We start from the raw sequence: 23,398 nt of genomic DNA, 5'->3' as shown, positions 1-23,398 counted from the left end.
CTACGTTCACGTCGTCTCGCGCGGAGACGCCTCGTAAGCGTGCAGTGTTTAAAACATGGATACCGGAAGTAGTAGGAAGGTACGTCTGAATGTGACAGAATTTCCCCTCTCAGGTCCTCGAACCCCGAGAGTGGGGTCCATTTCCCCGCTCCCCCCACGCGCCCGTCCGTCCCGCTTCTTTCGGGAAAGGAAACTTCGTCGTAGTAAGTAACTGACTTTTGAAAATGTCCGCAGAGACAGCGCGAGATGGAATCGGACTCGTCGGGCCTATCCGGAGAGGAAGAGGAGCAAGACGAGGTGGAGGAGGAGGAGGAGGATGACGACGAAGACTATGTGCCCTACGTGCCCGTTAAGGAGCGCAAGCAGCAGATGGTAAATAGGCTGGAGTTGCGGGGGTTCCCCTTTCCGCTCCGTAGAGTGAGAGTGTGTGTGTGTGTGTGCGTGCGCGCGCGCTCGAGGGCAGCAAATACCTGTGAGCGTTGCTGACAAACACCTGTGGGAGAGGAGGCGACGGGCAGTCGAACTTTGTTACAACCAGTAAGACTCTCCCTGTGGATTTTCGAGTCACTGAGTAGATGCAGAGCTTACTCCGAAGCAGTGCAGCTTCAGTTCTAAGACCACTAATGTTCTTGTTTCTGGCCCCGAACTCTAGGCCAACTATACCTTTTTCAGCTTAAAGATGACAGGAGATTTGAGAATTCATCCGCCATTTCCTGGATCATCTTTGTTCTAGAATGCTCTGTTCAGGTCCTGGCAAGGGCAGAGTAAGGGGAAACTGTCCCCGGGGCACACGTGCACCCCACACCCAGAGGTGGGAGCCAACCAGTTCTCACCACTTCTCCAGAAGTGGTTACTAATTTTTTCTGAGTGACGAGAAGGGGTTACTAAAGCAACCTCCCTGCCCAATAGGGACTGGAGGTGCGTGTGTGCGGCGGCGCCACTGTTTGAATCCCACCACCATCAGAACCTGTTATTAAAATTTTTGGATCCCACCACTGCCCACACCACTGCCACGTCCCTGCACAGGGCACATGCCCAGGGCTTCGTGCCCTGCCTGGCTCCATTGGCACTACGCCACTGGGTCCTGGTGTCTACCTAGTTTTGTGCCCAAGGTATTGGCACCCAAACAGAGCATTCTAGAACAAAGATGGTCCAGGAAATGGCGGATGAACTCTCAAATCTCCTGTCATCTTATGTTGAAAAAGGAATAGTGGTGGATTGGAAAGAAGTTACCAATTTGTAGAGCGGCCCCTATTGGTATTTCTCCTCATTTACTGGGGAGAACAGAGGTGACACTGTCCATTGGCTTTGCTTTTCTCTCGTGACTTGCATTTGATTTTAGTGCCTAATTTCACAGGCCAGCTACTGAGGTGTGCAAGATAGCTCTTCTCATCTAATTTTGACACTGCATAAGGAAATAGTTGTATAATTCGGGTAGTGCTGGGGTATATTGATGTATAACCCAACCAAATGGAAGAATGCAGTGGAAGAATTCAAACAATAAATAAACCTGCTAGACTATAACTACAAGCAACAATCCAGCAAACCAGTGTGTTACAAAAATCTAGCCTTCCCCTTGGAATGATGATGTCTATGCCAGAATGTTCTGCAGATAGAATAGCAGTCTTCTTTTGTTCCAGTCTAAACTTTGGACTGTATATCTCTTACATATACTCAGCTGCAAAAGCGACTACAGATGCGCCGCAAGGGGGCATTGGAGGAAGAACAAAGGGACAGTGGCAGCGAATATCATGGAGATGAAGATGACATTCCTCTGGGTCCACAATCAAATGTCAGCCTTCTGGACCAGCACCAGCATCTCAAGGAAAAGGCAGAAGGTGGAGCAAGCACACTTGGGTTGGTCCATAGGTGGGGAAGAGGCTCTAGAAGGGCATAACTGACTGCTCTATAATTTTTCCAGCACGAAAAGAGTCAGCTAAAGAGAAGCAGCTGAAGGAAGAAGAGAAGATCTTGGAGAGTGTGGCGGAAGGGCGGGGTGAGTTTCAATGAAATATTCTTTTACTAGGGTCCATTGGTACTAGGCAGGAAGGAGGCTGCATGTCATCACTTTAAGTGTAAACTTTGTGGTGGATCCCAGTGCTTCACAGCTCTTAGTGTTATCACAGATATGGTGGAGGAATCCCTTATGTGTCTTTTTGCCTGCCTTTTTTTTTTTGCTCTGGCTGCTGCTGCTCTGGCCTCATAAAGGGCTTAAATTGATACTAATGTCTTTCTGTTTTGTAGCGCTGATGTCTGTGAAGGAAATGGCAAAGGGCATCACATACGATGATCCTATTAAAACCAGGTAGATCACATGCATTGTTAATGCAAGTTTACAGATATGTCAGCCTGTTCAAAGTTCTCTGGAGATGTGCGGTGGGAACACTTGTTCTTGGTGAGATCTGTGATCAAAGGCAGCGAGGTGTGGATTGATCTGTAAGCTATGAATCCCTGCATTGTTCTTTGGAGCCATTTGACTTGAGGATTGAGCTAGAGACAGGCCAGGATGGTTTGGGTTAGTTGCCTTGAAGAGTTTGTAGTGGAAAAAGTAGAGGGATTTGGGGGGATGGGGGGAAGTCAAGGCTGCTATGGATAACAGTTCTGATACTTTATTTGTAAATGTCAACCAGAACAATTGATTCACTGGGAAACTGTGCAGATGTAATACCATCATTAGACAGTGATTGCACCTACACAGCTATTTTGTTCCTAAGCAAAATCCAGCTTCCAAACAAATGTAATATCTTTTATTAAAATCAACCAAGGTAACACAATGATAGCAAGCTTTCAAATTCTCCTGAACTTTCATCAGGCTGGATGTTGAAGGGACCAAAGTGGGGGAGAAGAGAAAAAGGATATTAAGATTTTTCTTTGAGAGATCCTGTGAAAGGAAGGCTCAGCATAAACACAGCTGTTTCTGGCTGGTGACTGTATTTGATTTCCTGCCAAACTTCTTCAGTGGAAGTGGCTTCATCCTGGTGTCCTTGCTGTCATTTCTCTGTATTCTCTTACCAGCTGGAAGGCTCCCCGATATATCCTGGGTATGTCAGAAGCACGACACGATCGTGTGCGTAAGAAATACCACATCCTGGTGGAGGGAGAAGGCATTCCACCCCCACTCAAGAGCTTTAAAGAAATGAAATTCCCACCAGGTAGGTGGCTGCATGAGTAATCCCATCTGTGAGGGATTTCTTTTTACATGCATGAGTTTGGAGCTACAGGCTCCTGGTTTTTCGTTCTTTCCAGCCAGAATGTTCTAGGGGCTGCTTCTCAAGCTACCTTTGTACTTGGATATGCGTGTAGAATACATAATACGCATGGAATACATTAGATTGAAACAGCAAAAGCTTGTTATTGCAAGCTATCACCACCCCTTTTTTAAATGGTTGCTGGTATGGGCACAGTTTGCTGCTGCTTCTTACATATAAAGTAAAAGCTTTCCTATATGGATTTTGCTAGTTAATCAAAAGTGCCAGATAATTGAGCATATTGTTCTGTTCTACCCCCTACCTGGAGGACTATGACTACTGGACCCCACACCCTTGCGAATGTATGGCAGCAGCCTCCGTGCATGGTGGGTCTGTTACACTTCACCTGAGCTGTCTGGTGCATCCGGCCAAATAAGTAGGCCAGCATTTCTTCAAGAATGAGGCTGGCTGTCAGTGCTGGCTGTCAGAAGGCTTGCACCACCTGAAGACATCAAACAGCTAATTGGAGAAATGGAAGCAAGGCATGCATGTTCCCAGAGTCCCATGCATATGGTGATCCTGGACCAGGAAAACTTGCCCTCTTAATTGATGTTGGTTAGCTGAGTTTTCTAGATACTGAAGTTCCAGATAGCTAAGGTTTTACTGAATTTGGCAGGGAAAGCAGCCAGTAATAATTGCATGTGGTCATATTGTATATGATCTGATTGTGTGCGTGTTTTGTACTTGGGTCTGTGTAGCTGAGTACAAAAAGCAGCATGAGAAGTACCTGAAATCTTTGTATTTTTGTGCTAGGCATCTGATTTTGTCCATCTTCCTTTAGCAATCCTCCTTTATTCTACCCACAGCAATCCTGCGAGGCCTCAAGAAAAAGGGGATCCAGCAGCCAACCCCCATCCAGATCCAGGGTATCCCCACTATGTGAGTGCTGCAGTCTTTCTTCAGACTTTCTGATTGTAATGGGCCACTGCTGTGGCTATGCAAGGAGGGTGGAATTTTATACTACTTGCATGTTTTCTCCACCCTGCCCAAATATATTACAGTTAAGAAGATCAGTCTGATTTGCACTGTTAGTTGTGTGGGAGTCACTCATTACAGCGTGGGAAGTAAAAGACGGGGGATAGAAGCACAAGAAGAAGGGGCACAAAGGAGGTCTGGACCTTTTGCTGGTTGAAGAGAGCGTCCCCATTCTGACTCGTGGAATACTCATGCAGACCCCTTGTAGTTTTTAAAATGCTCTGTATTTTCAGACTTCGTAGCATTGTTGACTTTAAGACTAAAAATCTACTGTCTCTCAAATGAAAGTTCAGATTCTTACTGTTGCTACCGTCTGCAATTCATGGTCATTGGTCTCTCTGCTTGGATCATGTTTTTAGGGCCAAATGTTGCAGTTTTGAACTGGCACAAGTTCGTTAATCTCCATGCCTTACACATTTACTACCCATCACCTTCCCCTCTCCCTTGCACCCACCTTCTAATCTAGACTAAATGGTTTTACTGACTCACTCCTTTATTTTCTTTGTAGTCTTTCTGGCAGAGACATGATCGGCATTGCATTCACTGGCTCTGGCAAGACTCTGGTGTTTACCCTCCCTGTTATCATGTTCTGTCTGGAGCAGGAGAAGAGGCTGCCATTCTCAAAGAGAGAAGGGCCTTATGGGCTTATCATCTGTCCCTCAGTAAGTTGCCTGATCCCTGCTGTGGGTTTAACTGATCTTGGGCAGATGGGGAAGAATAATCAAAGCAAAAGCAAAAAAGGGGGGAATGGTACAAGTGAGGGGTGTCCAATAGGCTACTGTCTCTGCAGAGGGAATTGGCTCGCCAGACTCATGGTATCCTGGAGTACTACTGTCGGCTGCTGCATGAGGATGGGATGCCTGCCCTGCGCTGTGCCCTGTGCATTGGAGGCATGTCTGTCAAGGAGCAGATGGAGACCATCAAACAGTAAGCTGGCATTGACGTCTGGGATAAGCATCTAAAGTAGGGTTGGAATTAGCAGCTACTCCTAGGGGGTGTGCAACATTTTTTAAATGATATTTTTCAGGTTCGGCTTTAAATGACCAGGAATTCTTTGAAAAAGCCAAAATAAGCTAAATCCCCTTGCCTGCTTTTTCAGTTTTTTCCTTTGGGGTGGGGGTTAAAGCTGAACCCAAGCTGCAGAGCCAACCCCTGCACATAGCTCTTCTGGCTGCCCCAATGCCTCTAAAGGCTGCTGGGGCTTCAGAGGCAGCAGGGAAGAGCCAAAAGTCGAAATGTTTTTTGGCTTTTTTTTTTTTGGCTTGGGCTATTCATCTCCGCCCAGATAACTGTGTGGCAATATCTGGATGCCCAGCCCTCGTTGCTCCTCCTCTCTAAGGCGAGTGTTAAGAAAGTAAGGTGTGCATGCATCTTCCTATCTTGTAAATTGCTTATCCTCTATTCCAGTCATAGTGCCATAACTGTTGCTTATTTTCAAGACCTTGCAACTGGAATAGGCAATGCACTTCCAGACTATCCCTTTCAGAAAGGTTTTTGATCTAACCCGCCTACTGGACATGTGAACACATTTCCATCCAGATTTCTGTCTCTGTGGTAAAGCAATGGGTATAGATAGCCTATGGACTGTATTCACATCCCTTATACAGATTAAATTATGTCCTGTTTTAGCAGTTGGTGAGGACACAGTGGGATACAGATGTTTGGGGCAGGGATTAATGTACATCTGTTCTTGAACTATGTGTTCATGTGACTCTTTCCAGCACAACTCACTACCCCCTCTAGGGTTCCTTAACTCACCAAACAGAGACGTTCTATTTTCTTTCTTGACAACTTTCTAGTATATTTGTATCCCACTTTCAAGAAACTAAAAAGTGATGATTCTGATATTCTGATATTCCTCCTTTCTCCCCACATCCTTACAACAACCCTTTAAGTACCTTAAAGTTAGGCTGAAAAAGAGCCAACTGGCCCAAGCTTACATAGCAAGTTTCATAACACAGTAGAGATCTGAATCCAGGTCTCTGAAAGCCTAGCCTGACACTGTAATCCCTACACTACAACTGGCTGTCAGGTGAACAGAGTGGGAATTGTACTTTTTCAGGGGGAAAAAGTGTATAAATAATATCTAATTAAGATTAAGTGATCCATTCTGAATCCTTGTCTGACACAGGTCTTGTGAATACAAATTGGAGAAAGAGTATTTGGCTTCCAGACATAAAAAAAATAATGTTTCCAGGACTTCTCCTCTGTTTAAACTGCTACCTCTGTAACTTTATTTATTTATTTACTGTTTGTTTATTTTGCAGCCATCGCCAAAGTTCCTTAGTTGGGTACAATCTCAAAACACCATAAAATACAATCATAAAACCATCCTTCATAAAACCTCCCCATCCCCCACCCTCTTAAAGATACACACTCATCCAGCCCACATAGAGCTCACTTCATCTGCCTTGGGTCTTGTAACACAGTGTGGAGAGAGAGTGTTTGGCTTGGTCTTACACAGAGTTCTTTGACTTCTGTTCCTTCAGCGGTGTTCACATGATGGTGGCAACACCAGGTCGCCTGATGGATCTCTTGCAAAAGAAAATGGTCAGCCTGGATGTCTGCCGTTACCTGGCCCTGGATGAAGCTGACAGGATGATTGACATGGGCTTTGAAGGAGATATCCGTACCATCTTCTCCTACTTCAAGGTACCAGGCAGGGCAGCGTGTACTCCAGACTTTATTGGAATGAATTCAGAATTTATGTGAGGCTCCTTTCTGAGTCATGTCTGCGTCCTGGTGCCAGAGGCATGCTAACTTCTCTCTCTTGGGCAGACCACATTTGTGTGTTTGCTTTTGGCTCTCTTGCAGCAGCCACATACCCCCTGCCAGATGAAAGCCTACCGGTGAATGCTGTGGATGGGACTTAATTGGAGTGGGAGCTCCTTAGGGCTGTGCCTTGCAACTTGTTTTCACAGGCAGGGGTCCACCCTGAAACATGTGAAGTAGCAATAGTAGCTTCTCCTTTACCGTTAAGGTACTACAGTCAGCAACTGGGATTACAGGAAAGGTGTTCAGGTTATGTGGTGGGATTTCCAGGCATGTTTGAGGCTTTACATAACCCTTTTAGGTTAAGTACTGACTGAGGCCCAGTATTTGCTTATGTGGTCACAAAATGTGATGTTTCAAAAATAACTTTCCATATGAGCCCTTCTACTTGTTGCTGCACACCTAATTGGCTTCGTCATACACAGAGTCCTTTATATTCTGCTCTAAAGTGATCCACATTTTCTTTCAAGAAAAGCTGATAGTATGACCACTGTATATTATGTACAGAGCCCTTCGGGGATGGGGCGGTATAAAAGCCTAATAAAATAAATAAATAAATAAATAAAATAATTGAGCAGTCTTTGCATAGATTTGCATATTTTATTGTGTGTCTGCTGGGAAGGGTAAGGGGCTATGTAAGGCTCAAAGCCTCCTCAACTACTGGAAATACTACTTTTTCCCCGCCTTTCCTGGCTTCTCAGATTTTGTGATCCTCCTGTCTTTACAGTCATGAGGACTGGGCACTTGCTTTTTGAAAGGATTTTGAATTTTGTGCCTAATGAGAAACCTTTCAGTCTTATTCAGTCTTTCAGAATACCCACAGTCCTGTTTATATGGCAAGTATCTTACCAGTCTAGGTTCAGAGACCCATTTCTTGGTAATTCCAGTAATAATTTTCAAGCAGGATTCCTGGAGATGGCAGTATCGAAAGCTGTTCTCCTCTGACCCTTTCTTCCCTTAGGGTCAGAGACAGACTCTTCTCTTCAGTGCCACCATGCCCAAGAAGATCCAGAATTTTGCCAAGAGTGCCCTTGTGAAGCCTATCACAATCAACGTGGGGCGGGCAGGAGCTGCCAGCTTGGATGTCATACAGGTATGTTGTCTTTTATTTCTTAAATTGTTAGATGACCCCAATGCTTACCATGTTTTTATCTGTAGTATGATCTCATCAGAACTCATAAGCTAAGCAGGGTCATCCCTGGTGAATATTTGGATGGGAGACCATTAAGGAAATCCAGGGTCAGTATAGAGAGCCAGGCAGTGGCAGCCAAGAACATACCTGGCCATGAAAACCCTATTGAATCACCGTAAGTTGGCTGCAACTTGATGGCACTTTCCACCACCACCACCACCACTTCTTACATCTGCTTTTCAGAATTTTTATATAACTTAGGTAAGATCCACATTTGATAGATATTGCTCTTTTGTTGGATTATTGTACACCTCCTGTGTGTGGACAGTACAGTCAGAAAGTAAATTATTCCAGTAGCACAGCAGTGCAGTATTCAGAAATATGTGAATCCAGCCTCATTCTCATAATGATCCTACAAGGCAAGTTAGTCTGAGGATTATAATTTGATCATAACTTCCTGGTGGCTGAGGGATTTGAAACCAAGTCTGTCTTCCTGATCAATTGTTTTATGATGTCATCAGTATTGACTCTTCTGTCACACTGAAAAAATAGTTGCCTTGTGACACTATTTCAATTCCTCTCTTATTAGGAAGTAGAGTATGTGAAGGAGGAGGCCAAGATGGTGTACCTGCTTGAGTGTCTACAAAAGACCCCACCACCAGTAAGTGCCATGTTAACCTAAGTCCATTATCTTTTAATCTTGCTCTTTCATTCCTCTGGCAGCTGAATCATTTGATTTTCTTTTGAAGCAGAAGCTTCTGCAAGAAGCTGCGAAGGGCTTGTTCTGGCATTTTGCATTGCATTCTGGTGCCATGATTAAGGAGGGTGAACACTGTATAGACTGAGGGATTGAAGCAGGATCCTTTGGAGCATCAATTGGAACACTGGAACAGTTTGTTTTCTTTGGCAGGTTCTGATCTTTGCTGAGAAGAAAGCTGATGTAGATGCAATCCATGAATACTTACTACTGAAAGGAGTGGAAGCTGTGGCCATACATGGTGGCAAAGGTCAGTAACAGTCTTGCATTGAATATATTCCTTTTATTTGCTGAGAGTGAGTAGTGGTCACAAACATGTGACTCTGTGTAACAATTTGCAGAAGCAGAAGAACTAATTTGGTCTGTAATAGAGCTCCTGTCTTACTATGGCTAGACTTTGTATTTCTCCTTCCCGTTTCATTATTGTATTGTGCTCATAAGTGAAACTGAAAGGTGCCTAATTCCAAATTGATAATGTAAGACTTCTAAGAGCTTATGACATTGACATGTACAAAGTGTGACAGAGGCCATAGATTAGACAACCAGGGCTGACAGAAGGCCTGAAGGTCTTGTCCTCCGTTCATGCCCTACAAATATTTTAAACTAATTTTACAGTAATGAAAGTGGTGGCCTATCAGTGCAACTTTCAATTCATGTGCCAAAAATGCAGTTGGAGTTTGTGCTTTTAAAAATTATATATATGGTTGCATGACCCATATTCACTGGGAATCAACTCCTTCCTTCATTTGGTTTTTAAACCAACTAAGGGGAGATTTTTCAGGGAACAATAGCCCACAGACAGGTTTACAAACACACATTTCTGTAAAAGTTGTCACTATCAGGGTTGAAAGGCCTGTGGGGCTATTTATTCTGAGACTTTATCTGTGTGTCTGTGGGGACCATGGGTTTTTGTCTGGGGGTCGTGTATAATTCTTTGCAGAGTGTTTGAACAGAAAGTCTTGTTTTCCTTGGTCTATAAGGTTTGTGTGGGGAGAGAAGCATTCTTCTGCTGCCAGCTCTTTGTGTTTCTTCTTGTAGACCAAGAGGAAAGGACTAAGGCCATTGAGGCCTTCCGGGATGGCAAGAAGGATGTTCTGGTTGCCACTGATGTTGCCTCCAAAGGCTTGGATTTTCCAGCCATCCAGCACGTCATCAACTACGACATGCCTGAGGAGATTGAAAATTATGGTATGGGGCTAACTTGGCAGTAGAATTTTCAGTTTCCTAGCTGTACATGCACTTAGTGATTCTAGTAAGAGGGAGTGGAGTGAGTGGAAAAGGCTTATTTCCATAAGTCTTGGGGGCCAGCTGTATAGCATGTGAATGTATATTCCTGTAAGTCCTTGACTAAATCAGAATTGCTGGACTTTGAAAAATATGACAGAGGACAGCTTCTTCCTCCATAAGGTTGCTGACTGATTTGTATGTCAATATTGTTTTTGCAGTTCATCGAATTGGAAGAACAGGCCGCTCTGGAAATACTGGCATTGCCACTACCTTCATCAACAAAGCCTGTGGTGAGAGTCTGAGAGGGGCTATGACAGAAGTTTGGCCTTGAGGGGGAGTGTAAGGGACATAGAGTTTGTACCCTGTGCTTGCTGGGTTCAGACCTGGTTGCTTGGACAGCAATTGCCAAGGATTCCGGCAAAGCCATTCTCTCTTTTGAGTGACTGCTAAAAATAATAAACTGCAAGGGCCAGGATGTGGGTGTCATGGATCTTTTGGAGGGCCCTTTAAAAAAAATCAAGGTGGCTTCTTGGTTCTCCACAGTCTCCCACTTGCTGTAACCAAAGTCCATTATATTCTTTTTGAGAAGCTGGCCTGTACATGTTCTAACTTCTCTCTTGGTCCCCAGATGAATCTGTGCTTATGGACCTGAAGGCACTGCTCCTGGAGGCCAAGCAAAAGGTTCCACCTGTGCTGCAGGTGCTGCATTGTGGAGATGAATCCATGTTGGATATTGGAGGTAAGTAGCTCATAGGGAGCTGGGCAGAGAACAACAGTCTTGTCTGACATTATAGAGAAGGTTCGGGGCTTTCCAGAAGAGGCATCTCATATGCAGCTTGGAATGAGCAGAAACTTCCTTTCACTTCTTTCAGTTCTTGTCATAACCCATCAGCAGTTTTGGAAGGTCTTGTCTGGTTAGCGACCTTCAAGAAGGGCTTCCTAGCAGACCATCAAATGGGTCTAGACCCAGATATATTTCCATTTGTTGCAGATTGCATGGTCTACTTCCATGCAGCATGGAGGAGAGTGCTTCTTGCCTTTTGCTGTAGGCATCCCTCTGGACCCTTCCCCACCTGGAACCTGCTTTCCTTATGCCCAAGCTGAGGAGCAAAAGTTCACCTTACTGTATTTTTTCGTCTTCCAGGAGAGCGGGGCTGTGCCTTCTGTGGGGGCTTGGGCCATCGTATCACAGACTGCCCCAAGCTGGAAGCCATGCAGACCAAGCAAGTCAGCAACATTGGACGCAAGGATTACCTGGCACACAGCTCCATGGACTTCTGAGTGTTCTTTCCTTTGGTCAGCCACAGCCAAACAGAAGAACTTCCTTATTCTTGGATGGGCAACTTTGCTCGAATTCCCCATCTGGCGTAGCTTACTAGGGAGGAGGTTGCCAGTTGGAGTGGGAAAGGTCATGATGGGACCTCCTCCTTTTTGTAAGCAGTTCCTGATTCTGTGTTGAGATTAAGTGCAGGGCGCAATCATCGTCCTGTGTCTCAAGTCCATAGGTCACAAATGGCACCACTGGGTGCTGTGTTTTACTATTCTGCAGCGTTTTGCTTTGGCCACACCTGGTGGTAGGTATATATGAGCAGGTGTTGTCCTATTCTCTTTTCACAACTTTCATCTTCCTAAACTGTTTAGCACCCTTATCCAGAAAACAACAGGAGAATGCTGCAATAGCCTGTCACATCAGTGACTGTTGTCACGTTGGCATTGTGCAAGCATTGTGCCCCTTACCAAGTGACCATGACATGGAGGAAGGGAGGCAGGGTCTGAGTGAGTAGACTTCTGCTTTATTATCTGACGCCAACAGCAGTTTCGTAAGTTTACGTACACTTTCTCTACTGAGAAATGTAGCCCTTCTCTTCATGGCACCACCTGGCTGTTTTCTGCCACCGTTTCTGTGTGTTCTGTGGCCCCCTCTCTGTTGCTCGTTATGTAAAAAAAGGAAGACTTGCTCAGTAAGTCTCCTGGGAGTGAGCGTCTCCTGGGACTCTTCAGCCTGCAATGGCTCCCTTTTTACACGAAGGCCCACAAAGAGGAAGTTAGCAGAGGGAGGAAGTCACCAGTGCTATCATATATACTGACTCATCCCTGTGGCAGCCACAACAGCTTGCTGTCTGCAGCAGCCTCTGCTTCTTTGGGCTGCTGCCTGTTGGGAGCCTGCCCCATGGAGTGTCCTGTGAAGGATGGGATCCTATATGTCCAACATCTCAAATTTGGAAAGGTAAATAGGGGTGTGTGGAGGGTGGGGAAGGAATGTCAGTAAGAAATCCAGTGGCTTTGGTGAGTCTCTTCATATTCAGGAGAGTAGTATCTTTATAGTATCCTAGTTCTAACAAATATGTGTTTATGGTTTTAGCATATGAGTCGCAGTTGGAGCCGATAGAAGCAGTCATGGTTTTGTGTTTGTTTTCCACCCACCCCTTTTTTCAGATGACTGGATTTTTGTTTGTTTGCAACCAAACATTCTGTAATCATCGACCATAAATAAAGCAGTAACATATTAAAATGACAAAATGTATGAATTCAGAGGTATTTCCTAAGAATGCATATGTTGTGCGAGTGGTATACAATATTTATGAAGATGTATGGTGCCTGGCCCTGTAACACTATGCAGTGTAATGTGCAAACACTGAAGTCTGGTGTTTCTGAAGGTGTGGAAAAACTGAAGGACAGCAACAGGCATTTTGGTATTGGCAGCAAGGAGCGTGCTTAGCCGAGTCTGCCATGTCCTATTTCTTAAGCCAGCGAGTTGGTGGCTCGGGTATCTCTTCTTGCTTGTCCGTTGTGTTGCAGGTGCCGTTTAGCTATGCTCAAGTCTCAGACTCCCCAACAGTAGAATTGTGTGTGGGACAAGAGCTCTGCGTGGTGCCTGTCCATATGGAACGGATGTCTGATGCGAGAAGAAATGGTTCAGTGGCTCTCATTTTCAGTCACCTGCCTTAGATCTGAGCCAGCAAATGTAAACTTATAACAGTCATGCCCGAATGGCACTCTTACAATTTGAGGATGTACAGCCTTGCATTAATACTGTATGGCGCATTGCAAATGTACAAATAGCTCTGTTTACACCGGGCCGGATCCTGTAGCTGTGTGAGCAAAAGGCCAGCAGCAGCTGTGAACACTAAAAAGGCGATGCTAAGGTTTGGGGAGTGGGGGTTCAAAAAGCCACAAAACATAGATAACTACAGTGAAGAGGAAAAGCAGGCACAATCATCCCTCCCTTTTCTCACAAAGGCAGAGCCTCTTCCATCAAAGAAAGAAATATATATGATCACTTAGTTATCTCTTTAAATCCTTGCTGTAACCCCATAAAGTAGGCCAGTATTTTTATCTCTATATTGGCAAAGCCACTCAGTGAAATGAAATCTAAACAGATTTCAGTCTCACAGCTTGTTCTTTTAGCTGCTCTGCTACTTCATGTGAGGGACTGATTATAAAAAATCCTTTTCCATATCTGCCTGTAAGTTGGTTTTTGCCAAATAAAGAATTAAAGCGATATAAATGTTATACATTAGGCTGCAAAATGATCAGCATATATTGCCAATCTGCTGTCTTGATTGTTGTGGGCTGCTCAGCAGATCTGTCGTACGAAAGTAGCTTTATTCTGTAGTGAACCTCTTAGTTGCTGGCCATTCTTCTGAATAAATTTTTTTGTGAAAAATTTTATTTATTTTGCACATCTAAGTAGCACATACATAGAAAGATAAATAAAAGATCTCGATCTAGTCCCCCCTCCCCTATAATAATAATACTGTGAAAAGAAAAAAACACATACAGAAATACCTACACACATATATGGTGACTTCCAGCTACCTCACTAAGGATCCTAGCATAAATCTAACTCCGTGCTTATAATTAATAACTACATTTTAAAAACTTTCAGTCCCTGTAAAGTTGTCTTAATCCAATATGCTGTTTTCATTTAAGTCTCGAGTCCTGCTGACATTTCTCTGTTTGTATATGTTTTCAATAAGGAGTCCGCAAAGGATTTCCAGTCTTTCAGAAAAATTGTCCATATTCTTGTCTCTTATAACTGCCAGTTGTTTATTCTGTCTTATGTTGTACCATTCAGCCTGGTGAAATCAAAAGCTTGCACATTTTTTGATTTCTTTCGGTCAGTCCTAATAAAAAAATATAAAGTGGATATTTCTCCTTTCATTTGTACCTGCCAAAGAAATCCAAATGCCACACTGTGGTGAGTGAGGATTCACAAACTGGGTGGGATTTGCCGTGGGCTGCTGTTGTTTTTAGTGGTCAGCTAGCCTTTCTCACTTTCTGAACCCCAAATTTATCCCTTTAGGACCAGCTTCTCATTGAGGGAGCTGTACCAGAAATTAGTGGAAGGGTTGTCATTGCTCCTATCCAACTCATGTCATTGATGCTGCATCCCAATATAAGATTGATCTTCTTTTGAAAAAGGCAATGTCGCCTCCTCTGTTGATAATAGCTTTTTAAAAAAAATCTTGTAATTGATTATGTTGGAATTGGTCCCTACTGATCACATTCAGCAATTGGGTGGCTCCATTTGTAGAACTCAAGTGGACTTCAAAGTTGTGAAACTGGAATGCATTTGAATAGATCAATTGCTTTGCTTCTTTTATTTGAGAACAGTCTTAAAAGGACCTTGGTGTAATCCCAAAACCTATATGGTGACTCCCAGGTTTTCTGGGGCTGAACTGTCCCATTGGCTTCTTCCCAGATCAGGATGGTTATACTTCTGCTTGGATAACTAGCTAATTTCTGAGTAAATGATTTTTCCAGTTGCTCTATTTCCAGCAGTGCTGCTATTGCTTATATTCCCCTAAGAAGTCTGCAAGTTATCCAGATTCATGTCAACCCTGACTCCATGCTGTTCCCCTTCACCCCTCTCACAGAAGATTTGGAAGAAAGTGTGGGCCCAGCTCTTTGCTGATAGTCCCTCTGGGGTTGCGCGGCTCGAGTGCTTTGAAACACGTGAAGGAGCAGAGAAGGCAACCCTGCGCAAGAGTGAATGCAAAGTGATTCGCCTCTCAGACTGTGTCTCTGTGGAACGGGCTGGTGAACACAGCTCACCCAAGGACACAGCACCCTTCTATTTGCACATGATGGCACGCAACTACGTTATGGCAGCAGATGAACCAGACGACTGGATAAAATGTGTCTGCCAACTGGCTTTTCAGGTACTGACTCAGCAATGTCTTCTTTTGCTCCTGGGCAGTGGTGGGATCCAAAAATTTTAGTAACAGGTTCCCATGGTGGTGGGATTCAAACTGGCATAGCGCCAATGGGGCTGGGCGGGGCAGGACGGCGGCGTGGCTGGGCATTCCAGGGGCGTGGCATTCCTGGGAGGGGCTGTGGCAAGGATGCAGCCACTGCGCCGGTCCTTGGGTGGGAAACGAATGCACGCAGGTGCAGGCTGCCACACACGCCAGTGCACCTCCTGCTAGACTGCTTCAAGTTCTGCGCTCTACTGCTGAGAGGAGGGGCGTAACTAAGGCAAAAACCACGTGGCAAAATCACCAATTAGTAACCCCCTCTCGGCACACACAAATAAATAGTAACCTACTTTCGGGAACCTGTGAGAACCTGTTGAATCCCACCTCTGCTCCTGGGCCTCACAGAACCACAAGAGATTCCGCTTGCCCATATGTCAACTACATAGGACCTGATAAAGGAGCCAACATTTAGCTGAGCAGCTTCTCTCACAGGGTTTCAATCATCCTAGGAGATTTGTATCGCTTTGCTGAGAGATCCTGGATCAGATTGCTCTAGTCTAGTGACTTAGCATTTCCTCAACACTTAATTACAGTGCAATTTTGTTTTGTGTTTTAGGAATTGTGTTAGGGGGCAGGGGAGATTCTGAGTGTAACAGTCCGCATAATCCTGTCTCACTAGCACTGTGCCACAGTTCTCTTGCCCTAGCTGCCTCGCCCCCCCCGCCCCCCCCGCGCACACACTGTTAACAAATCAATAAGCCAGCTGAGTCTGGACGGACTGGGTCATTAAAAAGAAGTCCAGAGGCATCTCAAAGACTAACAGCATTTACGCCAGCATGAGCTTTTATGAGTCAGATGCTATGAATAAGAAATCATTAATGCTTTCATAGTATTTGATAAAGAGAGCTTTGATTCAAAAACAGCTCATGCTGAAACAAATGTTGTTAGCCTTTAAGGAGTCACTGGACTTCTATTTTATTTTACTGCAACAGACTAATGTAGTTACCTCTCTGCAGTTGGGAGGGATAATGCAGCCTAGGCTGAGCTGTAGGAAAGAGGTAGGAAAACATTTAAAAGAAAGCTTTGATTCAGGAGTCAAACTCTGTGCATGGTCCCTGGGTCAGAATTTTTTTAATTGCTTGTCCTTTCACAAGTCATTTGCAACCTATCCAAAAATCATATTTATGGTTTAGGAATAGGTTGTAATAGAAAGTCCAAGTAATTTCAGTGGGACTTGTTTGCAAGTAAGTAGACATGCCAGCTGAAAAATGTTGCAGCCTTTTTGCAAGGTGGTTCTGACACTTCTGTTTATTCCCATTAATAATTAAAATAATAGAAACTGCCGATTGCCCAGAGCTGTTGGGTGCCAAGTTAGAGAAGAAATTGTGTTGATCTTTGCACATGAAAAGTCCCTCTGTTAAACTTTATTTTCCCATAGCAATTAATTTAATGTCTAGAAATGGAAGGAAAGTACTATCAAGTACTATTTTATGGGTGAAACCAAACAATAAAGTCATTCTTTTTAATGAAAGCTTAGTGCCGATAATCATTAAAAGTTTAGGTTAAGCCACATTGCCCATATTTTCATTTATTTTTTATGTAAATATTATGATGTATGCTGTGAAGGAGGATTTTACTAACTTGGAGATGTTTGAAATATATAAATTTAGAAGCTGATTTAACAATGGGCAAATTAAATATTATATTTCTCTTCAAAAATACATTATTTATTTATTTTATTAAACTTTTATGCCACCCTTCCCTTTATGGTCTCAGGGCGGCTCACAACATAAAAAATGTCGATATAAAATATGGACTGAAAAGGTCACATATACTTCAACATAAAAACCATAAAAATCCATAAAAACCCTCATAATTTTAAATAAACTATTTCTTGAATAAATTGATTAGGATGACAGAAGGTACATTCTTAACTAAGATAGAAACTATCATAAAAGTAAAAATACCCTATTCTGAATCACAAATATATCACAATCTGCTAGAGATAGCCGCAACTGAAACTTCTAATCATGTTCAAATTCGAGGAAAAGATTTAGAAGCTTAATTTGGCTCTGAGAGATGGTTGCTATTTCATTCATAGTAAAAAATAACTAAAATTTATTAAGTTTCTGAAATATTTTGGAAATGCATTGGAGAGAAAAGAAGACCGATTTTTGTCATTGCTAATGACTTCCAGCAGTAAAACTCTTATCTATGTCACCATGGGTATCTTCAACAAAACCCTCAGTGAATTTGCTTATGGATCTCAAAATCAAATCTCTTTGCTAATATTTCTGACACAGTAAATCATTAAAGAGAAGGAACAGCTATTGTTATGCATGATAGCGGGTCTAGGATTCCTCTCACAAAACAATGGCAATCCAAAGATCAGGATTACAGACTGTCTTATAAATTTTTGGGGATCTTGTAAGTATAAACAAAATATAACGGTTCATGAATGTTAAGAAAGAGTGCGAAACAATTGGGGGGTTGATTTGGTTTAAAAATTGAAATTGTGAGCTTTCTAAAGTGAATGTAACCTTCTCTGTGTCTTGATTAATTCTGCTAAATTATGAGTATGCAACAATTATGCAATTATTGGATGATTAATCTGAACATTTCACTATTTGGGCTTTTTATTGCTGTAATATTTCTATTCATGATTTTTAAAAAGGAAGGGAATGATTATGACCTCAAAGATGTTAGAAGTGAGGCTGAGACTCCTTCAGGCAAATGGGTTTTTTTCACACGCCACCTATCGGGTTGTTTACAAAACAAGTTAATTAGGTCCTCGCCTCACAGTCTTGCATTCTAATAGCTATGAGACACAAGGGAAGGGGGAAGTAGGCTGGGGAGATATAAGTGGCCTTAGTGGTTAATAGAAATCAGGTTTTGGAGCAAATAGATTTGCTGTGTTGAAACACGAATAACCTGTGTTGATGGGAATCTATGTACATGGAAACCATCCAGAGTTCAGGTTGTCAGGAATAATCAAGTATAGTAAAAAGAGCCATAGCCTTCTTTGTTTCTACACTGTTCATAATATCTGAAATGCTGTCCTTAAGCTGTTATCTTTTTGCTGTGGTGCATGCAGAGAACGCCTGCTTCATCAAGCGCAGTCGGAGATACTCCCAAGCTAAAGCCTCCAATGGAAGAGAATGTCATCTACTCATCCTGGCAAGAAAGTACGTATGCTAGATTCTGTGGATAGGATGAAAAAACTGGCACCAAAAACCTGAAGGGTGCAAGAGTAGTCCCTTGAGTGGTTAGCTAGATGTGATGCATGGTCCATTCTAGTAAAATACTGCTGAGGAACTTTGCTCTAGCTGGGATTGTCATGAAGGTGCCAATATTCTGATAAGAGCTGGCACAAGATAATTTCTGCTGAGGCAAAAAATCCAAATGTGATCTCCGTGGCAATAAAAATAATTGAGAATTTGATTACAAGTTAGCTAAGCTATCTCCCCTCCTATTCCACAGTGAATCCACAGCTGAGCTGAGGATTTTAAACTATGTTTCCAAGTTAAGTTTATGATAATGGGACTTACCCAACCCTTCTCTCTTTAGGTTATGGTTATATCCCAAGAATGTAGTTCATGCCTTTGAAGATTTTGGTTTTAGGATATGTCTGTATGGTAGAGACGTACCCTCAACAGGAAGGGCAATTGGAGACAAAACACTTCAACATGGATACAAACTTGCTATTTTGGGAGAACTGAGTGTCTTAAAATTGTAGCAATCTTTGGAAGGGCTATGAATTCATAAGGTTGCTCTATAACACGTTAGACATAGAGGATGCTTGTTCAGCAGAGGGGCTCTAAAATAAATACAACTTTCTCCTCAAAATAAATAGAAGTCTTGAGAAGTGTGTGCTCTGTAGAGAAGGAAGGAATGTCTGATGGGTCAGATCCTGAAGGTATCTTGTTTTAGTTTGATAGAAGCTGCAATGGTAACCGCAATTTAGTAACCGCTAGTCATGGTTGGAGATAAATCCCAGAAGAACAAAGAAGATGAAGAGTGAGAAGTGAGGATGTTGTTGAAAGAATAATTGGAAAGTGAGAAATATCCAGAGTTGCATGGATTCTGCACAAGCACAGCAAATAATAATAATAATTCAGAATTCTGAAAATGGGGTTTCCAGTGAGACTTCAGAGCTCTCTGCATATTCCTCCCTTCGTCTGCAGAAGCAGAATACATTTTACAACCTATAACAGTAGATTTTACTACTTAAGCAAACGATGCATGTTTTCTCACTCGAACTTCAGCAATCTGGATAAATGTAATTTTTATTGATGCAGAGTTGTTTTGTTTTTTAAAAGCTGAGTAAGCGTCATTGGAGTAGCTTAAAATCAAGGGGAAAGCCAGGACAATCCATAACACTTGATATCTTTATCAACAGCATGTGAGTTCCCAGTTGTAGTGTTGCATACAGAAGCTTCTTCCAGGTGTTGCCTGAAAGGAAACTACCTGCTGATGGCTTTATCTGAATGTCTGGAGCTGAAGGATTCCCAGTCTGGACAGACTGTCTATACCTGGCCTTATGCTCTACTCCGTAGATTTGGTCAGGACAAGGTATGTGACTTCTTCTTCCTCCTTGCTACTGCCTGAACCCCCAGTGATGGCCAGGTAAGCTGCTCAGGTTGCAGAAGATATCAGTCGCCTATCCGAGTAACGTGAAGAGTAGTAACAACTACAGAGGGCATCTTGTCCTGCAACCTGTGAGCAGAGATTACACAGTTCTCAGTGGGAGTTGTTATCAGGCTCTGGGTATGCAAATATAATCCATCTTGTAGACAGGTAATGGATATAACTTTTCTATACCTGAGGTGATGATACTTGCTAGGTGAAATGTGCCTATTTAAGGATTCACAGGCAGCTGTTGGGGCAAGTGTTATGCTAAAGTTTTCAACATCTGCTTTGGTCTGCATTTAGATTGCTCTGTCAGTTGAACTGGTCACCTTTCAATTTTTTTCCCACTCAGAGAATATAATTCAGTACAATACAATAAACCTTTATTGGCATAACTATAAGCAGTTATACATTCCAGCGTCAAAGTTCATTTATGAAAAGGATAATGTCGAGTAGAAATTTAACAATTAGTTTAGTTATAAAACAAAAAGTTTATAAAACAAAAGGTATAATTCAGTTAAGATTAAGATCCAAGTTTAACAAATTTCTAGGATTGTCATATGTTGGAAGCAATTTGATGGCACTTGTATATAAGTTCATTGGGTCAGCATAGCTCAGAAGTGACTTGACGGCACTTAACACATAGAAACAGACACACAGAGAGACATATATATATATATATATGACAGTCCTATGAATTAATATATATATATATATATATTCATTTGACAAATGCTGGTGGGTAATATATCTCCCCACTTCTGTTGCTTGGTGACTATGCAAAGGATATCAGATCTGATCTCTGCTTTCTGTAGAAATAAATAACTCTGTCCAGATGGACCAGAGATCTGAATCAGTAGAAGGCAGCTACATTGAGATAAAATCTAAACTGTTTCTTCTGTCTGTGATACGAATGGGGATTGCCAAACTTTTTTTTAGATGTTCCTGGAGAAATTTACACTGAGATTTCATGTTGACCAGCAATTAGAACCCTTGACGTAAGATAATAATCTTTTTGAAAATCATTATTTCCCTCTCTCCCCAGGCTGTATTTTCTTTTGAGGCAGGGCGTCGCTGTGATTCAGGAGAAGGTCTCTTCACTTTTAACACTATTCGGGCTGCAGAGATCTACAGGGTTGTCTCAGCTGCCATTGATCACCGAAAAGCCACTCTTCTTGAAGCAGAAAAGAAAACTCATATTTCCCCAGCTGATGACTGTCTGCAGAAAGTGGGAGCCTGCTTACGGTTCACCACCACAGAGAGCCTGGAGGAGATGCAATCACTGTATGCAGGAACTCCAGTGGAGATGGGTTTCCCAGTCATGCATGTTAAGGATAGCCACTCGGTTTCTCCAGAAATGGAGACTTCTGAGCCACCCATCATCTATGCCTCTATTGGCAAGAATTTATTCCAGCCCTGGGCTGAGATGGTACCCAAAGAGCATGGAGAACAGCTCTCAGATCATCTGTATGAGAACCTGTCTTCTCGAGAACAACATATCTTCTCTCCAGGTGCTCATCTCCTCTACAGAGATTCTTTGGAGGATAGGAGCAATGATCCATCACCTATCTATGGCAACAGTCCTGCAACAACAACATGCCCAAGTAGTCATTCTGGCATGAGCTCCAGTACAGAGGTTGATTCTTCCTCAGAAAGCCAGTACCACCACGTGCTGCATTGTCAGGCAATGGAGAGCAGAGGTGAAGCTGAAGGGGAGGCCTTGGTGAGTGCTAAGCCCAAGGCTAGAGGAAATGGTGGTTTGAAGCACAAATTGGTCTCCTTGCTGAGCAGAGATGGAGGAGTCCCGAAGGCATCCTGCAGGAATACTAGTCTTGCGGACAAGTTGTAATGAATCCTTCAGCTGCAAGGGACCTGTCCTATAGGACATGAATTTTTTTCATTCATTTTTTCTCCTGTGTGTTATTGTTCTTGAAGTCTTGACAGGAACTGTCTTTGGCCTCTTTTAGAACAGGTGGTGGCTTGAAGACAAGTGGGCTAAAGAACCTCTCTCCTACTGAATTATTCTTGGATAGTTAGAGATGGGAGCGGGGATTGTTCTTTCAACTCAATCAAGGGATTTGAAAGACCCTGGGAAATGGGACGGATGTACATTGGTTTGGGGTTTTTTCCACTTTGTGTCTCAATAAACATTTTTTATGCTGTTGATTTGGTCTTGATTCTGTGCACCATATGGGAAATAGTGGGTTGTGTAATAATGCTTGGGTCTACTCTTTCTTTTTTCATTGTCTGGTCAGATATATCTACTTTGGTGCTGAAGAGCCCTCTTCATGGCATACTCCAGGGTAGTTATGTGTACATTGCATCACTGTGTGCTTATACAATATAGGAGGGAGATAGCTCAACGGAAGCATTTATGTGTTTACATGTCATGAGTTCAGTCTTCGGCATCTTGAGTAGCAGGGAATGGGAAATAATTTTGTCTTGGAGAGTTGCTGCCCCATTAAATAATACTGATATCTATTACAAGCCTAACTGGGTGCAGATCGTTTATTTGATACAGCAGCGCATTTGCCATATGCTGTTTCCACTAGAGGGCAATATACCCCTTATGTTAGATCAGTTGCTAGCTTGTTTCAGCAAATATTCTGTCTAGATCAGAGGTCTGCAACCTGCGGCTCTGGAGCCACATGCGGCTCTTTCAGCCTTATACTGTGGCTCTTTCAGCCTTATACTGTAGAGGTTGGAGGGCGTGTCCCTCCAGCCCTCCAGAACAGTGCTGGAAGGAAAGGTGAGTGGAGGGGTCTCTGTGCGTGAGGACGCTGCTTTTCGTGTCCCCTCCACTCACCTCTCCTTCCAGCGCTGCTCTGGAGGGCTGGAGGGACACGCCCACGCTGCACTCCAACCCCTGGAGGTTGGAGGGTAGAGTGGGCGTGTCACTCCAGAGGAGCCGTCATCCCCCCCTCTGCCATCCCCACAGCCGCCATCCCCCCTCTTCCCAACAGAGCAAACGGCTGCCTGCTCCATTGGGCAAAGGGGGTTTCCCTGGCCTGCACCTCTGCCTTCCAGCACTGGAAGGAAAGGTGAGTGGAGGGGCTGAACTGGAGGCAGCTCCATGTGGAGCCACCTCTCTGGCTCAGTAGATTGTCAGGGCCATGGAAAAGGGTCCAAATGGCTCTTTGGGTGGTAAAGGTTGCCGACCCCTGATCTAGATAGAGAGAAACACTGGCCACTCAGCAGCAAACGCTATCAGGTGTGAATTGCTGTTATATACCAAATGTTGTAGCTGCAGCTGGATTGTGTGCTGTTGTAAAGAGGTTAACTAAGTCCTATTTATTGTAAAGAGTCAGTTATTCAGTTTAAATAGTGGAATGACAGACAGCACAGCTAGATTTGGAAACTAGACTCTAGCTGTGTTGTCTGTCATTCCACTATTTACACTGTGGGACTGACTCTTTACAATTAAATGGAAATAGCTACCCCTCCTTACAACAGCGCA

At 43.3% G+C, this 23,398-nt stretch overlaps 2 protein-coding genes across 2 annotated transcripts; both read left to right on the top strand.

The window, feature by feature from the left end:
• Positions 1-25: 25 nt before the first annotated feature.
• DDX41 (DEAD-box helicase 41) lies at positions 26-12,626 on the top strand. Its single transcript, XM_048491899.1, has 17 exons — positions 26-79; positions 235-372; positions 1,679-1,838; positions 1,922-1,996; positions 2,245-2,305; positions 3,016-3,152; positions 4,055-4,127; positions 4,732-4,885; positions 5,014-5,150; positions 6,713-6,875; positions 7,957-8,088; positions 8,717-8,788; positions 9,038-9,134; positions 9,923-10,072; positions 10,330-10,401; positions 10,740-10,850; positions 11,256-12,626. Exons 1-17 carry the CDS (start codon positions 56-58, stop codon positions 11,390-11,392), a joined length of 1,893 nt encoding a protein of 630 aa, XP_048347856.1. The 5' UTR covers positions 26-55; the 3' UTR covers positions 11,393-12,626.
• DOK3 (docking protein 3) lies at positions 12,282-22,107 on the top strand. Its single transcript, XM_048491900.1, has 5 exons — positions 12,282-12,338; positions 14,992-15,276; positions 18,407-18,497; positions 19,712-19,884; positions 20,987-22,107. The coding sequence occupies exons 1-5, from the start codon at positions 12,282-12,284 to the stop codon at positions 21,788-21,790; spliced, it is 1,410 nt and encodes a 469-aa protein (XP_048347857.1). The 3' UTR covers positions 21,791-22,107.
• Positions 22,108-23,398: the final 1,291 nt, after the last annotated feature.

Source organism: Sphaerodactylus townsendi, linkage group LG03 (assembly GCF_021028975.2).
Source record: "Sphaerodactylus townsendi isolate TG3544 linkage group LG03, MPM_Stown_v2.3, whole genome shotgun sequence".
Classification (NCBI taxonomy): Eukaryota; Metazoa; Chordata; class Lepidosauria; order Squamata; family Sphaerodactylidae; genus Sphaerodactylus; species Sphaerodactylus townsendi.
The sequence above is the reverse complement of the archived record's forward strand: the minus strand, read 5'-3'. Positions and strand labels throughout refer to the sequence as shown.

Bases quoted from the DNA above. Each gene is read 5' to 3' on its own strand.
- DDX41 (XM_048491899.1), top strand. From the start codon at position 56: ATGGATACCGGAAGTAGTAGGAAG. The intron at 3,153-4,054 runs GTAGGTGGCTGC...TTCTACCCACAG, and splicing joins AGAAATGAAATTCCCACCAG to CAATCCTGCGAGGCCTCAAG. The intron at 6,876-7,956 runs GTACCAGGCAGG...TTCTTCCCTTAG, and splicing joins CCATCTTCTCCTACTTCAAG to GGTCAGAGACAGACTCTTCT.
- DOK3 (XM_048491900.1), top strand. From the start codon at position 12,282: ATGGAGTGTCCTGTGAAGGATGGGATCCTATATGTCCAACATCTCAAA. The intron at 18,498-19,711 runs GTACGTATGCTA...CTTTATCAACAG, and splicing joins CTACTCATCCTGGCAAGAAA to CATGTGAGTTCCCAGTTGTA. The intron at 19,885-20,986 runs GTATGTGACTTC...CTCTCTCCCCAG, and splicing joins GTAGATTTGGTCAGGACAAG to GCTGTATTTTCTTTTGAGGC.